At 41.5% G+C, this 23,344-nt stretch overlaps 1 protein-coding gene across 7 annotated transcripts in view; it reads left to right on the forward strand.

The window, feature by feature from the left end:
* Positions 1-23,344, forward strand: part of LOC106577038 (C-terminal-binding protein 2) — a 102,997-nt gene that overhangs the window by 62,855 nt on the left and 16,798 nt on the right. Inside the window, exon 1 of one of the 7 annotated variants that reach the window (XM_082964793.1) lies at positions 17,379-17,626. The exons of the other annotated variants lie outside the window; for them this stretch is intronic. Coding sequence (XP_082820919.1) covers positions 17,605-17,626 — 22 coding nt within the window. The 5' untranslated portion in view covers positions 17,379-17,604. Of the gene's footprint in view, positions 1-17,378; positions 17,627-23,344 lie in introns of those variants that run through there. 7 annotated transcript variants of the gene reach the window in all.

The raw sequence follows: 23,344 nt of genomic DNA on the forward strand, positions 1-23,344 counted from the left end.
TTGCAACATAGCGGTGAGTGGCGGCCTTACAGATGGAATCGCTTAAGCAAATTTATTTGTAGGTCTTATTAAGGTATTTAAAAATAAAGAAAGTAAAACACAAAATAAGGAACCATTTACTCCTTCAGACCTGGAAAATGAAACAAAAGTAAAAAATGAGGCAAGATAATAGATATGCAAATATGGCCATCAAACCTCAATAGGACATTCTGGTTGCCACTTGACTTGATCACACACCAGGGTTCTCATCCTAACTACATTCTCACTCTCTCCTTACCTCTTTACCCTCAAGCCATATTTTTACCTCCTACCTGAACATCCTGTCTGTCATTCTCATCCTTTATCCTTTTGGTAGCGAGTGATTGACAATGAAAAACAACTCAAGCTCATATCTACTTCCCCAGAGTCAGATGAGCTTGTGGATACCATTTTTATGTTTCTGTGTGCAGTTTGATGGAAGTTGCTGACTAGCATTAGCGCAATGACTAAAAGTCTATGAGACTTCCAGTCATTGCGCTAACGCTAGTTAGTGTTGGCTCACAAACCTACCTCTAACTTCCTTCATACTGGATGCAGAGACTTACAAATGGTGTCCACTAGTTCATCTGACTCTCTGGAAGTAGATAAAGGGCTTCATTGCCAAAATCCCAAAGTATTCATTTAAGGCTTTAGACACACAATGGAGATTTTGTGTCCTAAAATGTAGTTAGTGATTTTTCAATGGGAGTCGAGCTACGATGGACAAAGGAGATTGTCAGTCATAAAACATACGATATGAGCTGTGCCGTGAACTTACCCATGCAACATTCTAAATAATGGGACCTCTGATACTGTACCTTGAGATTGCATTGTGTGTAACGCATGTATCACGCTATAACTAAATCATTTGTTAAACTAAAGTTACACTTGAAATAATGTAAACATCATAACAATCATAAATCAAGAATGTGTACAACGCATATTGTATATATGTAAGAATATGTAACAACGACAACAATTTCAACTGTTTATCATTTATTGTCCTCATTTACCTTTACCCAAGATGGTGACTTTGATTTTCTTATGTATTGTTAGGATTACACATTTAGTTTTGTTTGGGTCTGATGAAAAAGCAGACAGTTTGTATACTATGTGTGTTTTTTTGGACCAGGTGTGTTTCTTGGAGCATTGCTGTATCAATATGGTTTCTTGCTAGGATATCAAGACAGCTGTAAGGTTCTTCTTATTTATTTTGTACCTTTTATTTAACCAGGGAAAACCCATTGAGACCAGGGTCTCATTTACAAGGTTACCCTGGGAACAATGAATCAACATGATCAGGCTCAATACAGCAAATGGAATTAAAAGCGACAGATAAAATTACACATCAATCAAAATAAGTGCAGTTCTCCTTCACCACATTCCTCATCAAAGTTCCGAATTGACTATTCGAGACCAGAGTCAAGCCTCAAAGTAACCCGCAGGTCATTCCATGCGCTAGGGTCACAATAACTAAAAGTAATCTTTCTGGACTCTGTGGAGACCCGCAGAACCTCTACAACCAGCCAGTGTTGAGAGCAAGTCTGACGGTGGCTAGATTTCCAATTAAGAAGTGAGGTGTGGTAGTATGGGAGTTTCTAGAGAACTGCTTTATATACAAATAGCAGCCAATGTTGGGCCCTTCTGGTAGTCAGAGACTCCCAGCCAACAGAGCTATATAAAAGGCAATGATGTGTACAAAATTTGTCTCCAGTGATAAAATGCAGGGCTTTTTATAGATTTGATAAGACTATTTCAGCCTTTCAAATTCCAAGAGCGAATAGCTAGCGTTGCCATTGTAAAAGAAATATGAAAAAATATTAATGATGCCTCCAGCCCCCCCCCATGGTTCCCCCTGCCCTGCACTATCATTACAGGGTTGCAGCATAACAGTGAGTGGCAGCCTTACATATGGAATCTCTTAAGCGGCATATTTTTTTTTCGATCTTAAGGTATTTCAAAAATAAAAACTAGTTAAACATAATATAAGGAATCATTTATCAGACCTTTAAACATAAGTTTGCAGAATTGATGAGTAAGGGTGGGTAATGAAGAAAGAAAGAAAAGGAAAACAGTAGGCTAAATAAAACAGAAATGTAAGTCTCAACAGTCAAATAGGATGGCTGTAGGAGCAATAACCCTTGATCCATTATTCTCATTATTATTAGCAATAAGGTTTAAATGACCTTAAAACATGTTTAGGTCATTTTGTATAAAGCATTTTTGTGCTCTATGCTATGTGAACCAAAAATTTAAAAATAAAAGCACAGTACAAGAAACGCAGTCTATAATCTTCACAATAATTAATCGTGGCCAGTAGCACAACTCCCTGGGAAATAAATTCAGTAGTGTAAAAGGAGGTGGACAGCCATAAAAACATGTTGTATTTCTTTTTTTTAAGGAATTGTGCGGTAACCCATATGAGACTGGCCATTTATCCTTGACAGTAGTACAATAAAAATATTAGGGGAATAGCTTCCAATTTATAATGCCACATTTAGCCCATATAGGGATGCAATACACTGTATCCACACAAGCAAGCAGCACCAGTCTGTATGACGCTTCAAAATATTGTCCGTTGTTAACTAATTGGCATGGTGTCATCATTGTCTAAATGTCCTGGACAATAGGCAATATAATAATAACGAAGTCCAATGTTCAGCAATAATATCTAATTGAGGGTGTGTCCTCATCATTGTCTTATGCTGAGGACAGCACCATAGCCATAGGCAGGCTGCATGATTGGGCATAGATAGCATACCTGAGTATATGAGCCTGTCAAATTAGGGTTAGCCTAGATCTGTCGGATCGTCTCCTTGTGTGTTGGGCTTGATGTGCTTCTCAAAGAAGTCTTGAGCCTCCTCGGCAGTGGAAAACGTGTGTGTTGTATTCTGGAAGATCAAGATGAGTTTTGCCGGATGGATGAAGCCGCATCTCAGCTTGCGTAGCTGGGATCTCATCTAGTTGTAGGTCGCCCTCTGTTTCAGCAGCTCGGCATTCAGATCTGGGTAGATGCTGAACCTCCTCTCAGCATAGGTCAGAGGCCCCGATTCTGCTGTGAAGCAAACAAGTTGCCGTTTGACTTCAAAACTGTGGATCCGTACAATCATACACCGGGATCCGTTGCAGTTCACAACGTTTATCAGTGGCATGGGACCCAGCTTATTATATAAAGCTTAATAAATAAGGCTACCAAGCTGCTAGGAAAGAATCTGACTGAAATTAGCACTGAAGCGTGAAGTGAGAGGTGTGAAAACTGGCCTGTCTCCCCCTGTCTGGTACAGGTACCCCCGCCACACTCCCCCCTCTCTCCCAAGCTTTCGCTCGCCTCCAGTCTCCATTGTTGGGGCGAGTGACACTGAACTTACAATGGCTAGCCCCAAGTTGTTATATTTTCTCTTGGGTTTTATGCTATTTGCCTCAAGACTCCTGCGTGCTTTGTTGACTATGAACTTGCTTGTTTACCTAACCGTGGGACAGTCTGTTTGTTCCCAGACTCGGGACTCTGACTCTCTATTGGTTACACGGACTCTTGGCCTCCCATTCTATTCTAACCACCTATCGGCGGCTTTGTATTCATGTTACCTGATGAAATTGCTGTACAATATGATCTTGTTGCCATCTAATGCACATTCAAATGTTATAAATCAACACTGCAGAGCTCTCCCTGTCCTCTGCCATGCCCTGATTATAATACTGCTGATTTATACCTGGAAATGTGCATGTACAACCTGGCTCATCTACAGTTGTTAGCCCCAATTCTGATTTGTGCTCTGATATCTGCTTCACTGATTACTGCTCTTTTCCAAAGGCGGTGGAGTGGCAATCTTTACCAAGGAACACCTTCAGTGCTTGGTTGTCTCCACCAAGTCTGTCCCCACACAATTTGATTTGTTGGTTTTACACATGAAACTTTCAAATAACTCTTTGTTGACTGTTGCTGGGTGTTATCGGCCACCATCAGCACCGGCCTGTACCCTGAATGCCCTAAGCTCTCTCCTGGGCCCTTACACTAAGTTTGAATTTGCCCTTCTAGGTGACCTAAACTGGGACATGCTTAAACCACCTGACCAAGTCCTAAAGCAATGGGACTCCCTAAATCTTTCTCTGATTATTACCAATCCCACAAGGTATGACTCCAAACACCCAGAAAAGGCTACTCTCCTTGATGTTATCCTTACAAATAATCCTGATAGGTATCAGTCTGGTGTTTTCTGTAATGACCTTAGTGATCACTATTTTTACAGCCTGTGTTCGTAATGGCTGCTCAGTGAAACGCTTGCTAAAAAACTTTAATGAGCAAGCCTTCCTTCATGACCTGGCATCTGTAAATTGGTATGGAATCGGCTTGATCCCCACTGTAGAAGACGCTTGGACATTCTTTTTTAAATATTTTCAGTGGTATCGTTAACAAATACGCGCCCATCAAGAATATGAGAACAGCTTCAGCCCCTGGTTCGACTGTGATCTGGCAGAGTTACATGCTGACGGCGCGTGTTGCAAAATAAATGTACACATACATGTTATTCAATCATTACACCCACACTGCTCACACGTGTCAATGAGTGTCTGCATAGCCAGGAGCTAAAATAGAGCTTGGTTCTATTTGTGACGCTCAATGCGCTGCAAGTTCTGCCTCTCCCATCTCCTCATTGGTTTTTAGGAGCATATACCCACGTGCCATCTCCTCATTGGTTTTTAGGAGCATATACCCACGTACCATCTCCTCATTTGTTTTTAGAAGCATATACCCACGTGGGTGATTGAAAGATGAACTGAGGTCCACACTCCAGTCGGTTGTGGTAATTTACCGTAAAGTTTGTTGCCAACCGCCATATAAAGTTCGAAGAAGAAGAAGCCTGAAGGAAAGAGGAGAGATTACTAGAAACAAACTCGGTTGACCGGTTATCTGTGGATTAATTGTCGGAGTAAATGTTTAATGCTTTTCGATCTGTCCCCAAATTAATATAATTGGTTAGGGGTTTGTTTTGATATTTCAACCTGTGTGTCCTGATCCTGTCTAGTGTGGGTGTACAAAATCAACTTGCGCGCGTGTGGTCTGGTCAGCATGTTACTCTACCTCAAGAATTCCATTTGGCAAATCGCTCGGCACACGCATACTCAGGCTGACTGGCTCTCGTTCAGGCAAATTAGAAATAAGTGCACTCGGGGTATCCGGAAGGCCAAAGTTACTTATTTTAAGTAGCAGTTCTCTCTCTGTGGATCTAACCCCAATAAGTTCTGGAAAACAGTTAAAGACCTGGAGAATAAACCCTCCTCCTTACAGCTGCCCATGTCCGTTAATGTTGATGATGTGGTTGACAAGGAGCACATGGCTGAGCTCTTTAATCACCACTTAAGTCAGGATTACTATTTGACTCTACCATAGCCCCTTGCCCGTCCAACATTTCCTTATCTCCCACCCTTTCTTATGCGACTATATCCGATGCTCCTCCCTCTTTTTTCCCCTGCCCTGCTCCAAAGTTTCTACCTGCCGGTGGTCACTGAGTCCAGGTGCTAAAGGAGCTCCTTAAAATTGACCCCAAAAAAACCTCTGGGTCAGATGGTTTAGTCCCTCCTTTAAAGTTGCTGCCCTTATCATCGCCAAGCTTATCTCTGACCTTTTTACCCGGTCTCTCCTCTCTGGGGAGGTTCCCATTGGTTGGAAGGCAGCCACAGTGCGTCCTTTATTTAAAGGGTCAAGCTGATCCTAACTGTTATAGGCCAATTTCTATTTTCCCCTGTTTATCAAGTGTTGGAAAAACTTGTCAATAATCAACTGAGTGGTTTTCTTGATGTTTATAGTATTCTCTCTGGTATGCAGCCTGGTTTCCGCTCAGGTTATGGATGTGTTACTGCAACATTAACGGTCCTAAATAATGTCACCATTGCCCTTGATTCTAAGCAATGTTGTGCAGCTATTTTTATTGACTTGGCCATAGCTTTTGATACAGTAGGCCATTCCATTATTGGTGTCTCTGAGGGATCTTTGGCCTGGTTTGCTAACTACCTCTCTAAAAGAGTGCAGTGTATAAAGTCAGAACATCTGAACATCTGCTGTCTCAGCCATTGCCTGTCACCAAGGGAGTACCCCAAGGTTCGATCCTTGGCCCCACGCTCTTTTCAATTTACATCAACAGCATAGCTCAAGCAGTAGGAAGCTCTCTTTCATTTATGTGCAGATGATACAGTCTTATACTCAGCTGGCCCCTCCCGGATTTTGGGTTAAAAAATCAATAACAAAGCTTTCTTAGTGTCCAACAAGCTTTCTCTGCCCATAACCTTGTTCTGAACACCTCCAAAACAAACATCATGTGGTTTTGTAAGAAGAATGCCCTCTCCCCACCGGTTTGATTACTACCTCTGAGGGTTTAGAGCTTGAGGTAGTCACCTCATACAAGTACACGGGAATATATGGCTAGACGTTACACTATCCTTCTCTCAGCACATATCAAAGCTGCAGGCTAAGGTTAAATCTAGACTTGGTTTCCTCTATCGTAATTGCTTTTCTTTCACCACTGCTGCCAAACTAACCCTGATTCAGATGACCATCCTACCCATGCTAGATTACGGAGACGTAATTTATACATCGGCAGGTAAGGGTGCTCTTGAGCGGCGAGATGTTCTTTATCATTCGGCCATCATATTTGCCACCAATGCTCCTCATAGGACACATCACTGCACTCAATACTTATATACTACTCTGTAAACTGGTCATCTCTGTATACCCGTCGTAAGATCCACTGGTTGATGCTTATTTATAAAAACCCTCTTAGGCATCATTCCCCCCTATATGCCAGTCATATTCTGTTAAAGGTCCCCAAAGCACACATATCCCTGGGTCGCTCTTCTTTTCAGTTCGCTGCAGCTAGCGACTGGAACAAGCTGCAAAAAAAATAAAATAATGAACAGTTTTATCTCCATCTCTTCATTCAAAGACTCAATCATGGACACTTACTGACTGTTGTGGCTGCTTCGTGTGATGTATTGTTGTCTCTACCGTCTTGCCCTTTGTGTTGTTTTCTGTAACCCATAAATGTTTGTACCATGTTTTGCTGCTCCCATGTTGTGTTACTACCATGTTGTTGTCATGTTGTGTTGCTACCATGCTGTGTTTTCATGTGTTGCTGCCATGCTACAGTGAGGGAAAAAAGTATTTGATCCCCTGCTGATTTTGTACGTTTGCCCACTGACAAAGAAATGATCAGTCTATAATTTTAATGGTAGGTTTATTTGAACAGTGAGAGACAGAATAACAAAAAAATCCAGAAAACCGCATGTCAAAAATGTTATAAAATGATTTGCATTTTAATGAGGGAAATAAGGATTTAACCCTTCTGCAAAACATGACTTAGTACTTGGTGGCAAAACCCTTGTTGGCAATCACAGAGGTCAGACGTTTCTTGTAGTTGGCCACCAGGTTTGCACACATCTCAGGAGGGATTTTGTCCCACTCCTCTTTGCAGATCTTCTCCAAGTCATTAAGGTTTTGAGGCTGATGTTTGGCAACTCGAACCTTCAGCTCGCTCCACAGATTTTCTATGGGATTAAGGTCTGGAGACTGGCTAGGCCACTCCAGGACCTTAATGTGCTTCTTCTTAAGCCACTCCTTTGTTGCCTTGGCCGCGTGTTTTGGGTCATTGTCATGCTGGAATACCCATCCACGACCCATTTTCAATGCCCTGGCTGAGGGAAGGAGGTTCTCACCCAAGATTTGACGGTGCATGGCCCCGTCCATCGTCCCTTTGATGCGGTGAAGTTGTCCTGTCCCCTTAGCAAAAACACCCCCAAAGCATAATGTTTCCACCTCCATGTTTGACGGTGGGGATGGTGTTCTTGGGGTCATAGGCAGCATTCCTCCTCCTCCAAACACGGCGAGTTGAGTTGATGCCAAAGAGCTCCATTTTGGTCTCATCTGACCACAACACTTTCACCCAGTTGTCCTCTGAATCATTCAGATGTTCATTGGCAAACTTCAGACGGGCATGTATATGTGCTTTCTTGAGCAGGGGGACCTTGCGGGCGCTGCAGGATTTCAGTCCTTCGCGGTGTAGTGTGTTACCAATTGTTTTCTTGGTGACTATGGTCCCAGCTGCCTTGAGATCATTGACAAGATCCTCCCGTGTAGTTCTGGGCTGATTCCTTACCGTTCTCATGATCATTGCAACTCCACGAGGTGAGATCTTGCATGGAGCCCCAGGCCGAGGGAGATTGACAGTTCTTTTGTGTTTCTTCCATTTGCGAATAATCGCGCCAACTGTTGTCACCTTCTCACCAAGCTGCTTGGCGATGGTCTTGTAGCCCATTCCAGCCTTGTGTAGGTCTACAATCTTGTCCCTGACATCCTTGGAGAGCTCTTTGGTCTTGGCCATGGTGGAGAGTTTGGAATCTGATTGATTGATTGCTTCTGTGGACAGGTGTCTTTTATACAGGTAACAAGCTGAGATGAGGAGCACTCCCTTTAAGAGTGTGCGCCTAATCTCAGCTCGTTACCTGTATAAAAGACAACTGGGAGCCAGAAATCTTTCTGAGTGAGAGGGGGTCAAATACTTATTTCCCTCATTAAAATGCAAATCAATTTATAACATTTTTGACATGTGTTTTTCAGAATTTTTTTGTTGTTATTCTGTCTCTCACTGTTCAAATAAACCTAACATTAAAACTATAGACTGATCATTTCTTTGTCAGTGGGCAAACGTACAAAATCAGCAGGGGATCAAATACTTTTTCCCTCACTGTATGTTGTTGTCTTAGGTCTCTCTCTTTATGTAGTGTTGTGGTGTCTGTTGTTGTGATGTGTGTTTTGTCCCAGCCCTCGTCCCCCCAGGAGGCCTTTTGCCTTCTGGTAGGCCGTCATTGTAAATAGGAATTTGTTCTTAACTGACTTGTCTAGTTAAATAAAGGTTAAAATTATAATTTTTTAAAACCTTGTCCTGCCCGCCCAAACAGTTCATAGAAAAGATTGCTCATGAAGGAAGTTAGGTTGCCCGCTTCCACACCAGTTTCAAGTCGTGTGACCCGTACATTGAATTTATGGGAATGGTTTTCAAATGATTATGTTTTATTTTTTAGGAGGTTGATTTCCCCTTTTAGCTTAGTGTGCATTGTTTCCAGGTCATGGAGTCGTCCCTCTGTCACATTGTCTCAACGTTTTCAACATTAGTTGAGTAGGTATCCATTTTAGCAGTGCAAGATATTAATTTACTGGTTTTAATTGCAAGACAAGGGCAGAGGTAATTTCCTCACAAACAATCTATCAAATAGTAGTGGCCAACTCTTTCTGTTGTCGGGTTTTGAGAGCCGCAATGTTCCCGTAGGTGAATTGCTAGCTGCTGGAGTGAAATAGACCTGCTAGTTGTTCCTTATAATACAGTGTTGACACTAATTTGAAAATAAGTCAGTTAATTCACAGTTGTTTTGCAAAAGAAAGCCACGAGACAGCCAGGCCTTTCAATGCATACCACCGGAACTGGAAGAAACTAAAATTAAGAAATTATAAAATAATTTGACAACACTGTTTGTAAGGTTTTGACTTATATCAAGCTCAGTAAAAAAAATTGCAGTAGTCAAGTTTTCAAGATATTGAACTTTCAAGAAGCAAAGTGTCATGATTATATGGCCGGTGACACTTTGCTTCTTGAGAGTCCAATATCTTGAAAACTTGACTGCTGAAATGCAAAACATTTTGGGACTGTATCAACAGTGGACTAATGAAAAAGTTCCAAAAGATAGTTTTTGAGTGGAGTTCCCCTTTAAAGCCAGACTAAGTCAGTGGCAAAGATAGAACTATCCAAGCAGATGATAAGTCTCCTCAGATGTTGATATTTGGTTGCGTTGACAACCAAACAGAATTCAACATCACTAAATATCATTACATTTTAAATCAACTCGAGCTTGAAACGCTATGCCTATAGACCGAATCAGAATGTTTATAAACAAAGCTGTTCTTGTAGTTCTGGGTTGCGAAGGCATAGCGTTTCAAGCTCGAGTTGATTTAAAATGTAATGATATTTAGTGATGTTGAATTCTGTTTGGTTGTCAACGCAACCAAATATCAACATCTTGAGAAATCATAGAAAACCATATGGACACACCTACTCATTCAAAGGTTTTTCTTTATTTTTACTATTTTCTACATTGTAGAATAATAGTGAAGACATCAAAACTATGAAATGACACATATGGAATCATGTAGTAACCAAAAACGTGTTAAACAAATCAAAATATATTTTATATTTGAGATTCTTCAAAGTAGCCACCCTTTGCCTCAATGACAGCTTTGCACACTCTTTGTACACTCTTTTTTGGTTACTACATGATTCCATATGTGTTATTTCATAGTTGTGATATCTCACTATTATTCTGCAATGTAGAAAATAGTAAAAATAAAGAAAAACCCTTGAATGAGTAGGTGTGTCCAAATGTTTGACTGGTACTGTATATACATAACCATACATACAGTACCAGTCAAAAGTCTGGACACAACTACTCATTTAAGTGTTTTTTCTATATTTACATTTTTTGAAAATATTTTTTTACTATCTAGATAGTTTACTTCATTGGAGGAAATGCTAGCTTCATACATTGCAGCTGACCGGCTACATGTACCCTAGCCAGAGCCATGCATACATTTATTTTTCTCTAAATATAGTACATAGCCAGCCAGCTAGCTTCTAATTGCAATGTTGGATAGATAGATAGCTAACCTGATCCATATATGAAAATCGTGACAATTATCTCACTGTATTCTAATTTATCCAATCTTTAACCACTGGCACTGTGCAGCATGCATGTATGGAAAAAAAGTAGCTAGCTAGCTAATGTGAGCTAGCCCATATGTAGCCCCCAACCACCTAGAGCTAACTAGCAATTTAGCTAGCTGAATTCCAGTTATTGTCTTATTTTACATCTTGTTTGCCATAGCATTGGCTATCTTGCTAGCACGCATCGTTGATTCAGCAGTCAGGAAACAAAGACAACCCTCATTTTCAATTAATATTCTGGCTTGGTACATCACCACACATATATTTCCTTAACTGATGCCAATGATGGCTCCATAGCCTGCCATAAACCTTGTAGGCCTAGCAACTCGCTTATCAGAAATTGTACTAGCTAGCTAGCTATTTGTCTTCTATGGCAACAGGTAATCGCTGCAATTTGAGAGTTGTTTACAACTGCTAGCCAGATACCAGGTTTGGACTAGTTGCCTGCTGGCTTGCTAGTAGCTGATGTTATACATAGAAAAATAACAGCCTCTCTTTAAAGACTGATATTATTTATTGGCTGTGATGTGATATCTTTCTATATCATATGAATAACTGAACAGGCACGTGTTATCGTTGCTCGTTGTTTATTGCAAACAAACAATGTTGGATATTTTTAATTTTTACATTTTTTTAATTTAACCTTTATTTAACCAGGTGGGCTAGTTGTGAACAAGTTCTCATTTACAAATGCGATCTGGCCAAGATAAATTAAAGCAGTGCTACACAAACAACACAGAGTTTCACATGGAATAAACAAACATACAGTCAATAATACAATAGTCTCCAGCTTCAGTGATTTTTGCAGTTCGTGCTACGGGTGGGTGCTGCTATGATGACCAGTGAGCTGAGATAAGGCGGAGCTTTACCTAGCAAAGACTTATACAGTTGAAGTCGGAAGTTTACATACACTTTAGCCAAATACATTTAAACTCAGTTTTTCACAAATCCTGACATTTAATCTTAGTAATAATTCCCTGTCTTAGGTCAGTTAAGATCATCACTTTATTTTAAGAATGTGAAATGTCAGAATAATAGTAGAGATAATGATTTATTTCAGATTTTATTTCTTTCATCACATTCCCAGTGGTTCAGACGTTTACATACACTCAATTAGTAGTTGGTAGCATTGCATTTAAATTGTTTAACTTTGGTCAAACGTTTCAGATAGCCTTCCACAAGCTTCCCACAATAAGTTGGGTGAATTTTGGCCTATTCCTCCTGACAGAGCTGATGTAACTGAGTCAGGTTTGTAGGCCTCCTTGCTCGCACACGCTTTTTCAGTTCTGCCCACAAATTTTCTATAGGAGAGGGCAGGGCTTTGTGATGGCCAACCCAATACCTTGACTTTGTTGTCGTTAAGCCATTTTGCCACAACTTTGGAAGTATGCTTGGGGTCATTGTCCATTTGGAAGACCCATTTGCGACCAAGCTTTAACTTCCTGACGGATGTCTTGAGATGTTGCTTCAATATATCAACATATTTTCCTCCTCATGATGCCATCTATTTTGTGAAGTGCACCAGTCCCTCCTAGAGCAAAGCACCCCCACCCCAGTGCTTCATGGTTGGGAGGGTGTTCTTCGGCTTGCAAGCCTCCCCCCTTTTCCTCCAAACATAACTATGGTCATTATGGCCAACAGTTCTATTTTTATTTCATCAGACCAAAGGACATTTCTCCAAAAAGTACGATCTTTTCCCCATTTGCAGTTGAAAACCGTAGTCTGGCTTTTTTATGGCAGTGGCTTTTTCCTTGCTGAGCTTCCTTTCAGATTATGTCGACATAGGACTCGTTTTACTGTGGATATAGATACTTTTGTACCTGTTTCCTCCAGCATCTTCACAGGGTCCTTTTTTGTTGTTCTGGGATTGAGTTGCACTTTTCGCACCAAAGTACGTCCATCTCTAGTAGACAGACCTGAGCGGTATGACGGCTGCGTGGTCCCATGGTGTTTATACTTGCGTAGTATTGTTTGTACAGATAAACATGGTACCTTAAGGCGTTTTGAAATTGCTCCCAAGGATGAACCAGACTTGTGGAGGTCTACAAGTTATTTCTGAGGACTTGTCAGATTTCTTTTGATTTTCCCATGATGTCAAGCAAAGAGGCACTAAGTTTGAAGTTAGGCCTTGAAATACATCCACAGGTACACCTCCAATTGACTCAAATGATGTCAGAAGCTTCTAAAGCCATGACATCATTTTTCTGGAATTTTCCAAGCTGTTTAAAGGCACAGTCAACTTAGTGTATTTTTTGACCCACTGGAATTGTGACACAGTGAATTATAAGTGAAATAATCTCTCTGTAAACAATTGTTGGAAAAATTACTTGTGTTATGCACGAAGTAGATGTCCTAACCGACTTGCCAAAACTATAGTTTGTTAACAAGAAATTTGTGGAGTGGTTGAAAAACAAGTTTTAATGACTCCAACCTAAGTGTATGTAAACTTCCGACTTCAACAGTAGATGACCTGGAGCCAGTGGGTTTGGCGACAAATATGAAGCGAGGGCCAGCCAGCGAGAGCGTACAGGTCACAGTGGTGGGAAGTATATGGGGCTTTGGTGACAAAACAGATGGCACTGTGATAGACTGCATCCAATTTGCTGAGTAGAGTGTTGGAGGCTATTTTATAAATGACATCGCCGAAGTCAAGGATCGGTAGGAGAGTCAGTTTTACGAGGGTATGTTTGGCAGCATGAGTGAAGGATGCTTTGTTGCGAAATAGAAAGCTCATTCTTGATTTAATTTTGGATTGGAGATGTTTGATATGAGTCTGGAAGGAGAGTTTACAGTCTAACCAGACACCTAGGTATTTGTAGTTGTCCACATATTCTAAGTCAGAACCGTCCAGAGTAGTGATGCTGGACGGGCAGGCAGGTATGGGCAGCGATCGGTTGAAGAGCATGCATTTAGTTTTACTTGCATTTAAGAGCAGTTGGAGACCACGGAAGGCACATTAGGATATGGCACATTAACCTCACATAGTGGCTCACTTTCACCATCTGACGGATATTTTTGGGATTGCAGAATGAAATAGCACCGTGACATTGACAATGGTTCATCTTATTGGAAAGTCGCTGCATTATGTGATTACTGATTTGTAAAAACAGAGCACAGCCATGCAGAGAACCATGCACAGAGACATCAATAATAATTTGTTCTATTGTATTGTCTGTTTTTAGTTGAATTCTGGGTTGAATTGAAACAATGGCTGTTGATTACTTTGCTAATGCTATATAGGCCTAAAAAGCATCATTGGTGATATATGAGTAATCTAGTATATTTACATTTAATTTGCTCTGTTAAACCTACCTTTTAGAATGACTTCGATAGCAACAGTACATTTATTTAATTTTTAAGTGGAGGTCTCTCAACAGTCATTCTCACGATAGCACATTGGTAATAGCCAGTGACAAACATCAATACTAAGCTGGGCTTGGTTAAAATCCTGGATGGGTGACCAAAGTGTAGCTGTAGATAGATACATTCTCCAGTAGGAGGTGATGCTTAGCCTAATTTGTTTGTGATAGTAGATATAACATTGAAGATCTGATGTTGTTTTAAAGGTACAAATTCAACATATTGTATACAAGTAGAGGTCGACCGATTAATCGGAATGGCTGATTAATTAGGGCCGATTTCATGTTTTCATAACAATCGGTAATCGGTATTTTGGGCCGCCGATTTCTTTGTTTCTTTTTTAACTTTTTTTTTTAAACCTTTATTTAACTAGGCAAGTCAGTTAAGAACACATTCTTATTTTCAATGACGGCCTTGGAACGGTGGGTTAACTGCCTTGTTCAGGGGCAGAATGACAGATTTTTACCTTGTCAGCTCAGGGATTCAATCTTACAACCTTATGGTTAACTAGTCCATCGCTCTAACCACCTGCTTTACGTTGCACTCCACGAGGAGCCTGCCTGTTACGCAAATGCAGTAAGAAGCCAAGGTAAGTTGCTAGCTAGCATTAAACTTATCTTATAAAAAACAATCAATCAATCATAATCACTAGTTAACTACACATGGTTGATTATATTACTAGTTTATCTAGCCTGTCCTGCGTTGCATGTAATCGATGTGGTGCGCATTCGCGAAAAGGGACTGTCTTTGCTCCGACGTGTACCTAACCATAAACATCAATGCCTTTCTTAAAATCAATACACAGAAGTATATATTTTTAAACCTGCTTATTTAGCCAAAAGAAGTCCAGGTTAGCAGGCAATATTAACCAGGTGAAATTGTGTCAGTGCTCTTGCGTTCCTTGCACGCAGAATCAGGGTATATGCAACCGTTTGGGCCACCTGGCTCGTTGCGAACTAATTTGCCAGAATTTTACGTAATTATGACATAACATTGGAGGTTGTGCAATATAACAGGAACATTTAGACTTATGGATGCCACCCGTTAGGTAAAATACGGAACGGTTCCGTATTTCACTGAAAGAATAAATGTGATAGTTTCTGGATTCGACCATATTAATGACCTAAGGCTCGTGTTTCTGTGTGTTATTATGTTATAATTAAGTCTATGATTTGATAGAGCAGTCTGAATGAGCGGTGGTAGGCACCAGCAGGCTCGTAAGCGTTCATTCAAAATAGCACTTTTGTGCATTTTGCCAGCAGCCCTTCGCAATGCATTGCGCTGTTTATGACTTCAAGCCTATCAACTCCCAAGATTAGGCTGGTGTAACCGATGTGAAATGGCTAGCTAGTTAGCCGGGTGCGCGCTAATAGCGTTTCAAACATCACTCGCTCTGAGACTTGGAGTAGTTGTTCCCCTTGCTCTGCATGGGTAACGCTGCTTCGAGGGTGGCTGCTGTCGATGTGTTCCTGGTTCGAGCCCAGGTAGGAGCGAGGAGAGGGACGGAAGCTATACTGTTACACTGGCAATACTAAAGTGCCTATAAGAACATCCAATAGTCAAAGGTATATGAAATACAAATCGTATAGAGCGAAATAGTCCTATAATTCCTATAATAACTACAACCTAAAACGTCTTACCTGGGAATATTGAAGACTCATGTTAAAAGGAACCACCAGCTTTCATATGTTCTCATGTTCAGAGCAAGGTACTTAAACGTTAGCTTTCTTACATGGCACACATTGCACTTTTACTTTCTTCTCCAACACTTTGTTTTTGCATTATTTAAACCAGATTGAACATGTTTCATTATTTATTTGAGTCTAAATTGATTTTATTGATGTATTATATTAAGTTAAAATAAGTGTTCATTCAGTATTGTTGTAATTGTCATTATTACAAATAAATAAATAAAAGAATAGGCCGATTAATCGGTAGCGGCTTTTTTGGTCCTCCAATAATCGGTGTCGGTATCGGCGTTGAAAAATCATAATCGGTCGACCTCTATATACAAGGTTTGTCTATGTTGAAATTGGGTTACCATGATGACACTCTCAAAACAACATTGATGACCTTTTTAAAATCCTGTGTATTTTTCCACGTAGATTCCACGTCACAATACGTTGACAAATTATGTTTCAAACGACATTGATTCCACCAGTTTGTGCCCAGTGGGTTGTTTATGTTGTTTTATTATGACAAACTTGGTGACACAAGCCACCAAACCATGCGAGGATGTGATCATTAAGGGACAACATGCAGCTGATTGTAGGAAAGATACAATTCCTGGGAATATACTAGAAACACATGCCAGTAATTTTCCCAGGTTTTCCAGTTAATTGTGGACGTAATGCTGTAGGAGTCCTCAACTGCAATGTTATTCTTTTATAGTGTGTATTTTTGTTTATTTGCCCTTGTGTGACTGTCAGTGTTTTGACTTATTGTTGGCAGGTGATGATGTTGATATTGTACTTTTTTTTGACATTAGGGGGACAATGCAAGTTTCAGAGAAAAACACATCATACGTGCACTTCACTGAATGGGTTTGAAAATAAATGGGATGTTTTGTTAAGAAAGGGGGAAGGGTGAAGAAGGAGAGAAATAACAGAGAGTGAGTGTGAAAGGGAGGGAGAGGGGAAAAAGGGGCTGGCATTCTTAAAATGCTGTGAAAGCCAGATCGAAAATAATAAAACAGAGAGAAAGGGAGAGTGAGGGAAAGAGGAAGGGGAGAAAAGGAGGGAAGGAAATTGTCTGAGAGCAGAGGTAACGGAAGAGTGAGTCGTCCACGCCAGGAGCGCCGCACCACTCGTTTTGACTAGCACTCATTTAGGGATTTTTTTTTTCTCTTTTCATTTTTCTCTCTTTTTTTTCCTGCGTAGCTAGGGCTCTCTGGTTTGCTCACTTGTTTTCCCTGTCTTCTCTTTCTTCCTTTCTTTCTCGCTCTCGGCCTCACACAAAGGCTGGTGGAGAAAGCCTGCAATCTGTTTAAATAGCCCGGACGGAGCGTGCGGGAGGGAGGGATAGAGAGAAAGAGAAAGACAGACAGAGAGAAGATATTTGCGATCGACAAGAGGAGAAGAGAGGCGATTGCTGGCGGATGCTGACTGGAAAAGAGCTGTTTATGCCCCGGAGATAAAAGACTATCCGACCAAGCTCACCTCCCTGTCCTGACCCCACCTACAGCCCCTCTCGCCACCCTGCCCCCCCCCCCCCCCCCCCCCCCCCTACAGCCCCTCTCGCCACCCAGCCCGCTTTCAAGTATGGAACAGCTGGGAGTAAGGTGAAGAAGGGTGCTTCTGGACAACAAGCAGTGGATAGAGACTGAATAAGGAGAAAAGGAGGAGAGGAGGGAGGGAGGGAGGAAGGGATAGCCTACCCTCAGGACACACTGAGAATCCCCCCTGCCTACTTTTTTTCTATTCTTGTGTTCTGCCACTGCCATGTGCCTGTCTTGATCTGAAGAATGTGGAGACAGCATTTCCCAGGCAAGGAGCATGTTTCCTGTTGGTCGTTCTGTGAGTGTGTGCTTGCGTGTGGGTCGGAGTGTGTGTGTAGAGGGGGGGGTCTGTCAAGGCAATTGAACCTCAACGTGTCTGCAATGAAGTGTGTCATGAAAGAATGTGTGTGTGTGTGCATATGTCTCTACTTGGCTTGAAACCAGTGAACTGTGTAAATCCAAGGGGAAGGAAAGCGAGTGAGCAGAGAAGATGGAGGGGGGATGTATTGAGATTGAGGGATTGTTGGGAGGAGGTCATTGATGAATTGTCATGCGTGTGTCTTCCAGTTGGGAAGTAGTGTGAGTGAGTGATATCTGTATGTTCTAATACAGTGCTTAGCTCCTGTGTAAACAGTATAGTTATTACCACAATAAATCGCTGAGAGCTTGTGTCTATACGGCAGGCAGGTGTGTGTGTGTGTGTGTGTGTGTGTGTGTGTGTGTGTGTGTGTGTGTGTGTGTGTGTGTGTGTGTGTGTGTGTGTGTGTGTGTGTGTGTGTGTGTGTGCTTCCCTCCCTGTGGTGTACGGTCCCTTGGTGGTTCCCTGTGTAAAGAAAGCCAGTGTGGTTGAATGGGAGCTGAAGTGTGCTGTCCACTAGTCGCCTGCTTTTGTCTCTGGCCCCAATTGTGCTCTAGAGAGCAAGTCTGGCTGGAGAAGCACAAAGGCTGCCATTTAGGAAGGACAGACATCTCTCTTTCATTCTCCCTCACTCTATCATGGTCTCGTTATCTCTCATTCCTTCTCCCTGTATTTTCTTTCTTTCTGCCCCCTCTGGCTCTTTTTTCCCCTTTTTTCTATTTCACCTTTATTTAACTAGGCAAGTCAGTTAAGAACACATTCTCATTTACATTGACGGTCTACTCTGGCCAAACCCAGACAGCGCTGGGCCAATTGTGCGCCTCCCTATGGGACTCCCAATCACGGCCGGTTGTGATACAGCCTGGATTCGAACGTCTGTTAGAACCTCTTGAGGATACCCTAGGATAGGGGGCGCCACAGCGCATTTTGAAAAAAAATCGTTCCCATTTTCAACGGCCTACTAATCAAACTCAGAAGATAGGGCATGCATATACTTATTATATATGGATAGAAAACACTCTAAAGTTTCTAAAACTGTTTGAATGGTGTCTGTGAGTATAACAGAACTCATTTGGCAGGCAAAACCCTGAGACATTTTCTGACAGGAAGTGGATACCTGATGTGTTGTATTGAGTTCTAACCTATCCCATTGAAAAACACAGGGGTTTAGGAATATTTTGGCACTTCCTATTGCTTCCACTAGATGTCGCCAGTCCTTTCACAGTGGTTTGAGCCTTATAGAGTCAAAACTCAGTGAATGACAGGAGTTTGAAATTGGTCACAGGGGATGGGCCATCACCATTATGACGCCGGCGGCCATGTCTGCCCCCACCTTTGGAAACGGTTTTAAAGGCAATGAAATCATCCCCCTCGAATCTTATTGGCTCTCTTGGTGTTAGTGGCCCTGAACATTTATTTTATACAACGTTTGACATGTTTGAACGAACCTACATGCGCGAGGATTGCTTTCAGTATGAAGTGCAGAGCTGCGTTTGGAGAGAGCCATAGGACGCGCTACCAACATCAGGCTAATGGAACGTGAAGTATGGACTTTTTGACCGAAAATACATCTGTTGTGGACCTGGGATGCTTTCTGATGAAGACAACTAAAGGTAGGCGATTATTGACAATATTATTGAAGATGAGATGGTTCATACTGTTGCATCCAAGATGGCGCCGAGCACTGTATATTAGCTGATTTTCTGAGTATCGCATCTCCTTTTATCGCAAAGTGTGATTACCCAGTAAAGTTAATTTAAAATCTGGTATGACGGGTGTTCTCAAGAGATATTCATCTATAAATGTTAGATTGACAATATACATTTAAAAAATCGTTATAGTATAGCAATTTATTGAAACGTAGCATTGTTTACCGGGACGCTTTTGAGGGGAAATTAGGTAGTCAACGTCAGACAGAGATGTAAAATGCTGTTTTTATATATAAATATGACCTTTATTGAACAAAAGAATGCATGCATTGTATAACATGATGTCCTAGGGGTGCCATCTGATGAAGTTTGTAAAAGGTTAGTGCTACATTTAGCTGTTTATTGATAATATGTGATGGAAGTGGTTGGTCGGAAAATGGCTATGAAGCTGCTTTTTACGATGGACTCATCTAATATAATCTAATGATTTGCTTTTCCTGTAAAACCTTTTTGAAATCGGACGACGTGGGTCGATTCAGGAGAGGTGTATCTATAAAAAAAAAAAAAAAATATTTTTAATTTTTGTAAAAAATTATGATAATTTTTTAATGCTAATTGGCGATATGATTTTTCGCTGGATTTTGATCCCGCTAACGGGATCAGATGCTCAAGAGGTTAGTGACGCCTCTAGCACTGAGATGCAGTGCCTTAGACCGCTGCGCCACTCGGAAGCTCTTGGCAGCGGAGTGGTTGGTTTAGTGGGGCTGGTAACAGGGCAGGGGCAGCAGGGTGTTGATAAGGGTGGGGAAGGATGGCAGGCAGAGGGAGGACAAGCAGGGGCTTTGTGTGTCTACAGGGGGGATAGGGTGTGCTGGGTGGGGGGGTGAAGGGGGGCAGGGCGCCGTATGGTCGAGGGGGCCTGGAAGGGAAAAACCTGCCAACAAAAGAAGATTATATGGCCTCTACCCTCTTGCTCTCTCTCTCTCTTGCTGTTGCTCACACACAAGCATACACACAGTACCGTAGCTCATGTTCTGACACCGTGCTATGTGTGCGTGGGTGTGTGTGTGGGTGTGTGTGTGGGTGTGTGCCTGGGTGTGTGTGTGTGCCTGGGTGTGTGTTTTTGGCCCTCTCTGAGGCAATGCAGTGTTCCAGTGCTCTGGCTGAGCTCACTGCTGTCTCACTGCCCATCCACATACTGTCTCTCTGCACCAGGACTCAAACTATGCTGCCATTGGCTACTGACCAGCCATAGACATACTTTACTCTTATTCAGGTTTGCTGGCATTTATTGATAGACGAAGTCATAACACATATTAACACACCTCTCTTTGTCATTTTCTTAGTGGAGTCAGAACCTCTCTTTCTTTCTCGGTGTGCCAGTTTTGGAGGCCTGTTATTTTGAGTGAAGCTGTTTTATAATACCATTGGTTGCCAGATTGAGTCAGGAGAGTGAGACCCCATTCTGAGCAGACCTGTAACCGTGGCCTCAGCTTGGGAGTTGCTAGGTAACAAGAACCAGCTGTTGGTCCTAAGCCATTGAGCCCTTCTTAGCTCTTCGTCTACAGTAGGAAAGAGAGCAGTTTCTACAAAACCCCATTCTGAACTGGGCGACCGCACCGTAGCAGAGCCATGACATCACCGTGCCGTGGAAAATCCTCCTCACTTCCTTTTGTTTTCTCAGTTTTATTGTTTAGTGGGCTGGAGACTAGAGGCCAGGGGGAGATATATTGTATTTGTCACACACAGAATTGAGTCATTGGGGCTGTGGTTAGCCTGTGTTTGGTCACCTTACACTCTCCTCCAGGAGAGAGAGAAGGGGAGAAAGACAGAACGACAGTGAATGGGTGGTTTAGATTGAAAGAGACAGCCTTTCCTGTTATCTGTTGTGGAAAATCGGCTCAGGGGTACAGGGGGAGTGCAACACTCCCTTATTTAGTCAAACTAGCTCACTGTTATATTAGGGAGTATGCTAACCTGTTTTGTTTCAGGACATTGTTACTGGAGCTCTGCAGCATGCAACATGTAAACAACAACAAATTGCGTAGGTGAGTGGGAGGCCCCGGTGCCCAACTGAGCAAGAGGACAAGTACATTAGAGTGTCTAGTTTGAGAAACAGACGTCTCACAAGTCCTCAACTGGCAGGTTCATTAAATAGTACCCGCAAAACACCAGTCTCAATGTCAACAGTGAAGAGACGACTCCGGGATGCTGGCCTTCTAGGCAGAGTTGCAAAGAAAAAGCCATATCTCAGAATGGCCAATAAAAAGAAAAGAGTAAGATGGGCAAAAGAACACAGACACTGGACAGAGGAACTCTGCCTAGAAGGCCAGCATCCCGGAGTCGCCTCTTCATTGTTGACATTGAGACTGGTGTTTTGCGGGTACTATTTAATGAAGCTGCCAGTTGAGGACTTGTGAGACGTCTGTTTCTCAAACTAGACACTAATGTACTTGTCCTCTTGCTAAGTTGTGCACCAGGGCCTCCCACTCCTCTTTCTATTCTGGTTAGAGCCAATTTCTGTTGTTCTGTGAAGGGAGTAGTACACAGCGTTGTACGAGATCTTCAGTTTCTTGGTAATTTCTCACATGAAATGGCCTTCATTTCTCAGAATAAGAATAGACTGACGAGTTTCAGAAGAAAGTTCTTTGTTTCTGGTCCTTTTGAGCCTGTAATAGAACCCACAAATGCTGATGCTCCAGATACTCAACTAGTCTAAAGGCCAGTTTTATTGATTCTTTAATCAGAACAACAGTTTTCAGCTGTGCTAACATAATTGCAAAAGGGTTTTCTAATGATCAACCTACCCTTTTAAAATGATGAACTTGGATTAGCTGACACAACATGCCTTTGGAACACAGGAGAGATGGTTGCTGATAATGGGCCTCTGTACGCCTATGTAGATATTCCATATAAAATCAGCCGTTTCCTGCTACAATAGTCATTTACAACATTAACAATGTCTACACTGTATTTCTGATCAATTTTATGTTATTTTAATGGACAAGAAATGTGCTTTCCTTTCAAAAACAAGGACATTTCTAAGTGACCCCAAACTTTTGAATGGTAGTGTATATATATTTGTTTTGTTCAAATGTAAATGTGAGAGTTAGGCTATATGGAGGAGATTACTGAGTAGTTTGGTTCATCAGGCGGACCCCCAGTCTTCACTTGAAGTTATTGAGGGATGATGATATTTTGGCAATGTGAAGATAAGAGTTCCAGAGTATGGTACCTCTATATCTGATAGAGAATTGACTATTGGAGATGTAGCAGTGGGGAAGGTGAAGGTTATCGCAGTGTCTTGTGTTATATAGATGGATTTCAGGATTAATCTGGAAGAATCCAATGAAGGGTTTAAGTAAACTGTCTGTGAAGTATTTGTAGATGAAAGTGTATAATTGGCGTACACTAATGTCGTAAATAGACAAGATATTGAGTTTCTTAAACAAAGGTGCAGATGGAGCCAGGTAATTATAGGAGGTGGCTAGTCTTACAAAATGTATTTTGTATGATGAGTACAATGTGTAGGTAGGAGGTGTGTATATACTGATCCAGACAATATTACAGTAAATTAAATATGGGTAAATTGAGCTATAGTATAGAGTTAGGAAGCAAGCTTGATGAACCAAACCATTCATCTTTCTGATGAAGCCAGCAGATTTCATCACTTTGCTGCAGACAATTTGAGTATGATCTTTCCAGGATAACTTTCCATCAATTAGAATTCTGAGGAATCTAGTGCATGTGACTAGTTCAATTTAATTCCCACCAATTGAGATTCTGGCTCTTTTTTGTTGTTGTTGCAGTATTTCTTATTCTTACTAGTGAATAAAATAGTTGGATTTTTTTACATTTAAAGATGTTTTTTTTAAAATTTGGAATCATTCAGAAAATTTGGCCATACCTTAGTTGGCGTCATTAATTAGTGAATCAAAATTATTGTGTGATGATAAAATCAAATTGGTGTCATCAGCAA

Source organism: Salmo salar, chromosome 18 (genome assembly GCF_965601325.2).
Source record: "Salmo salar chromosome 18, fSalSal1, whole genome shotgun sequence".
NCBI lineage: Eukaryota > Metazoa > Chordata > Actinopteri > Salmoniformes > Salmonidae > Salmo > Salmo salar.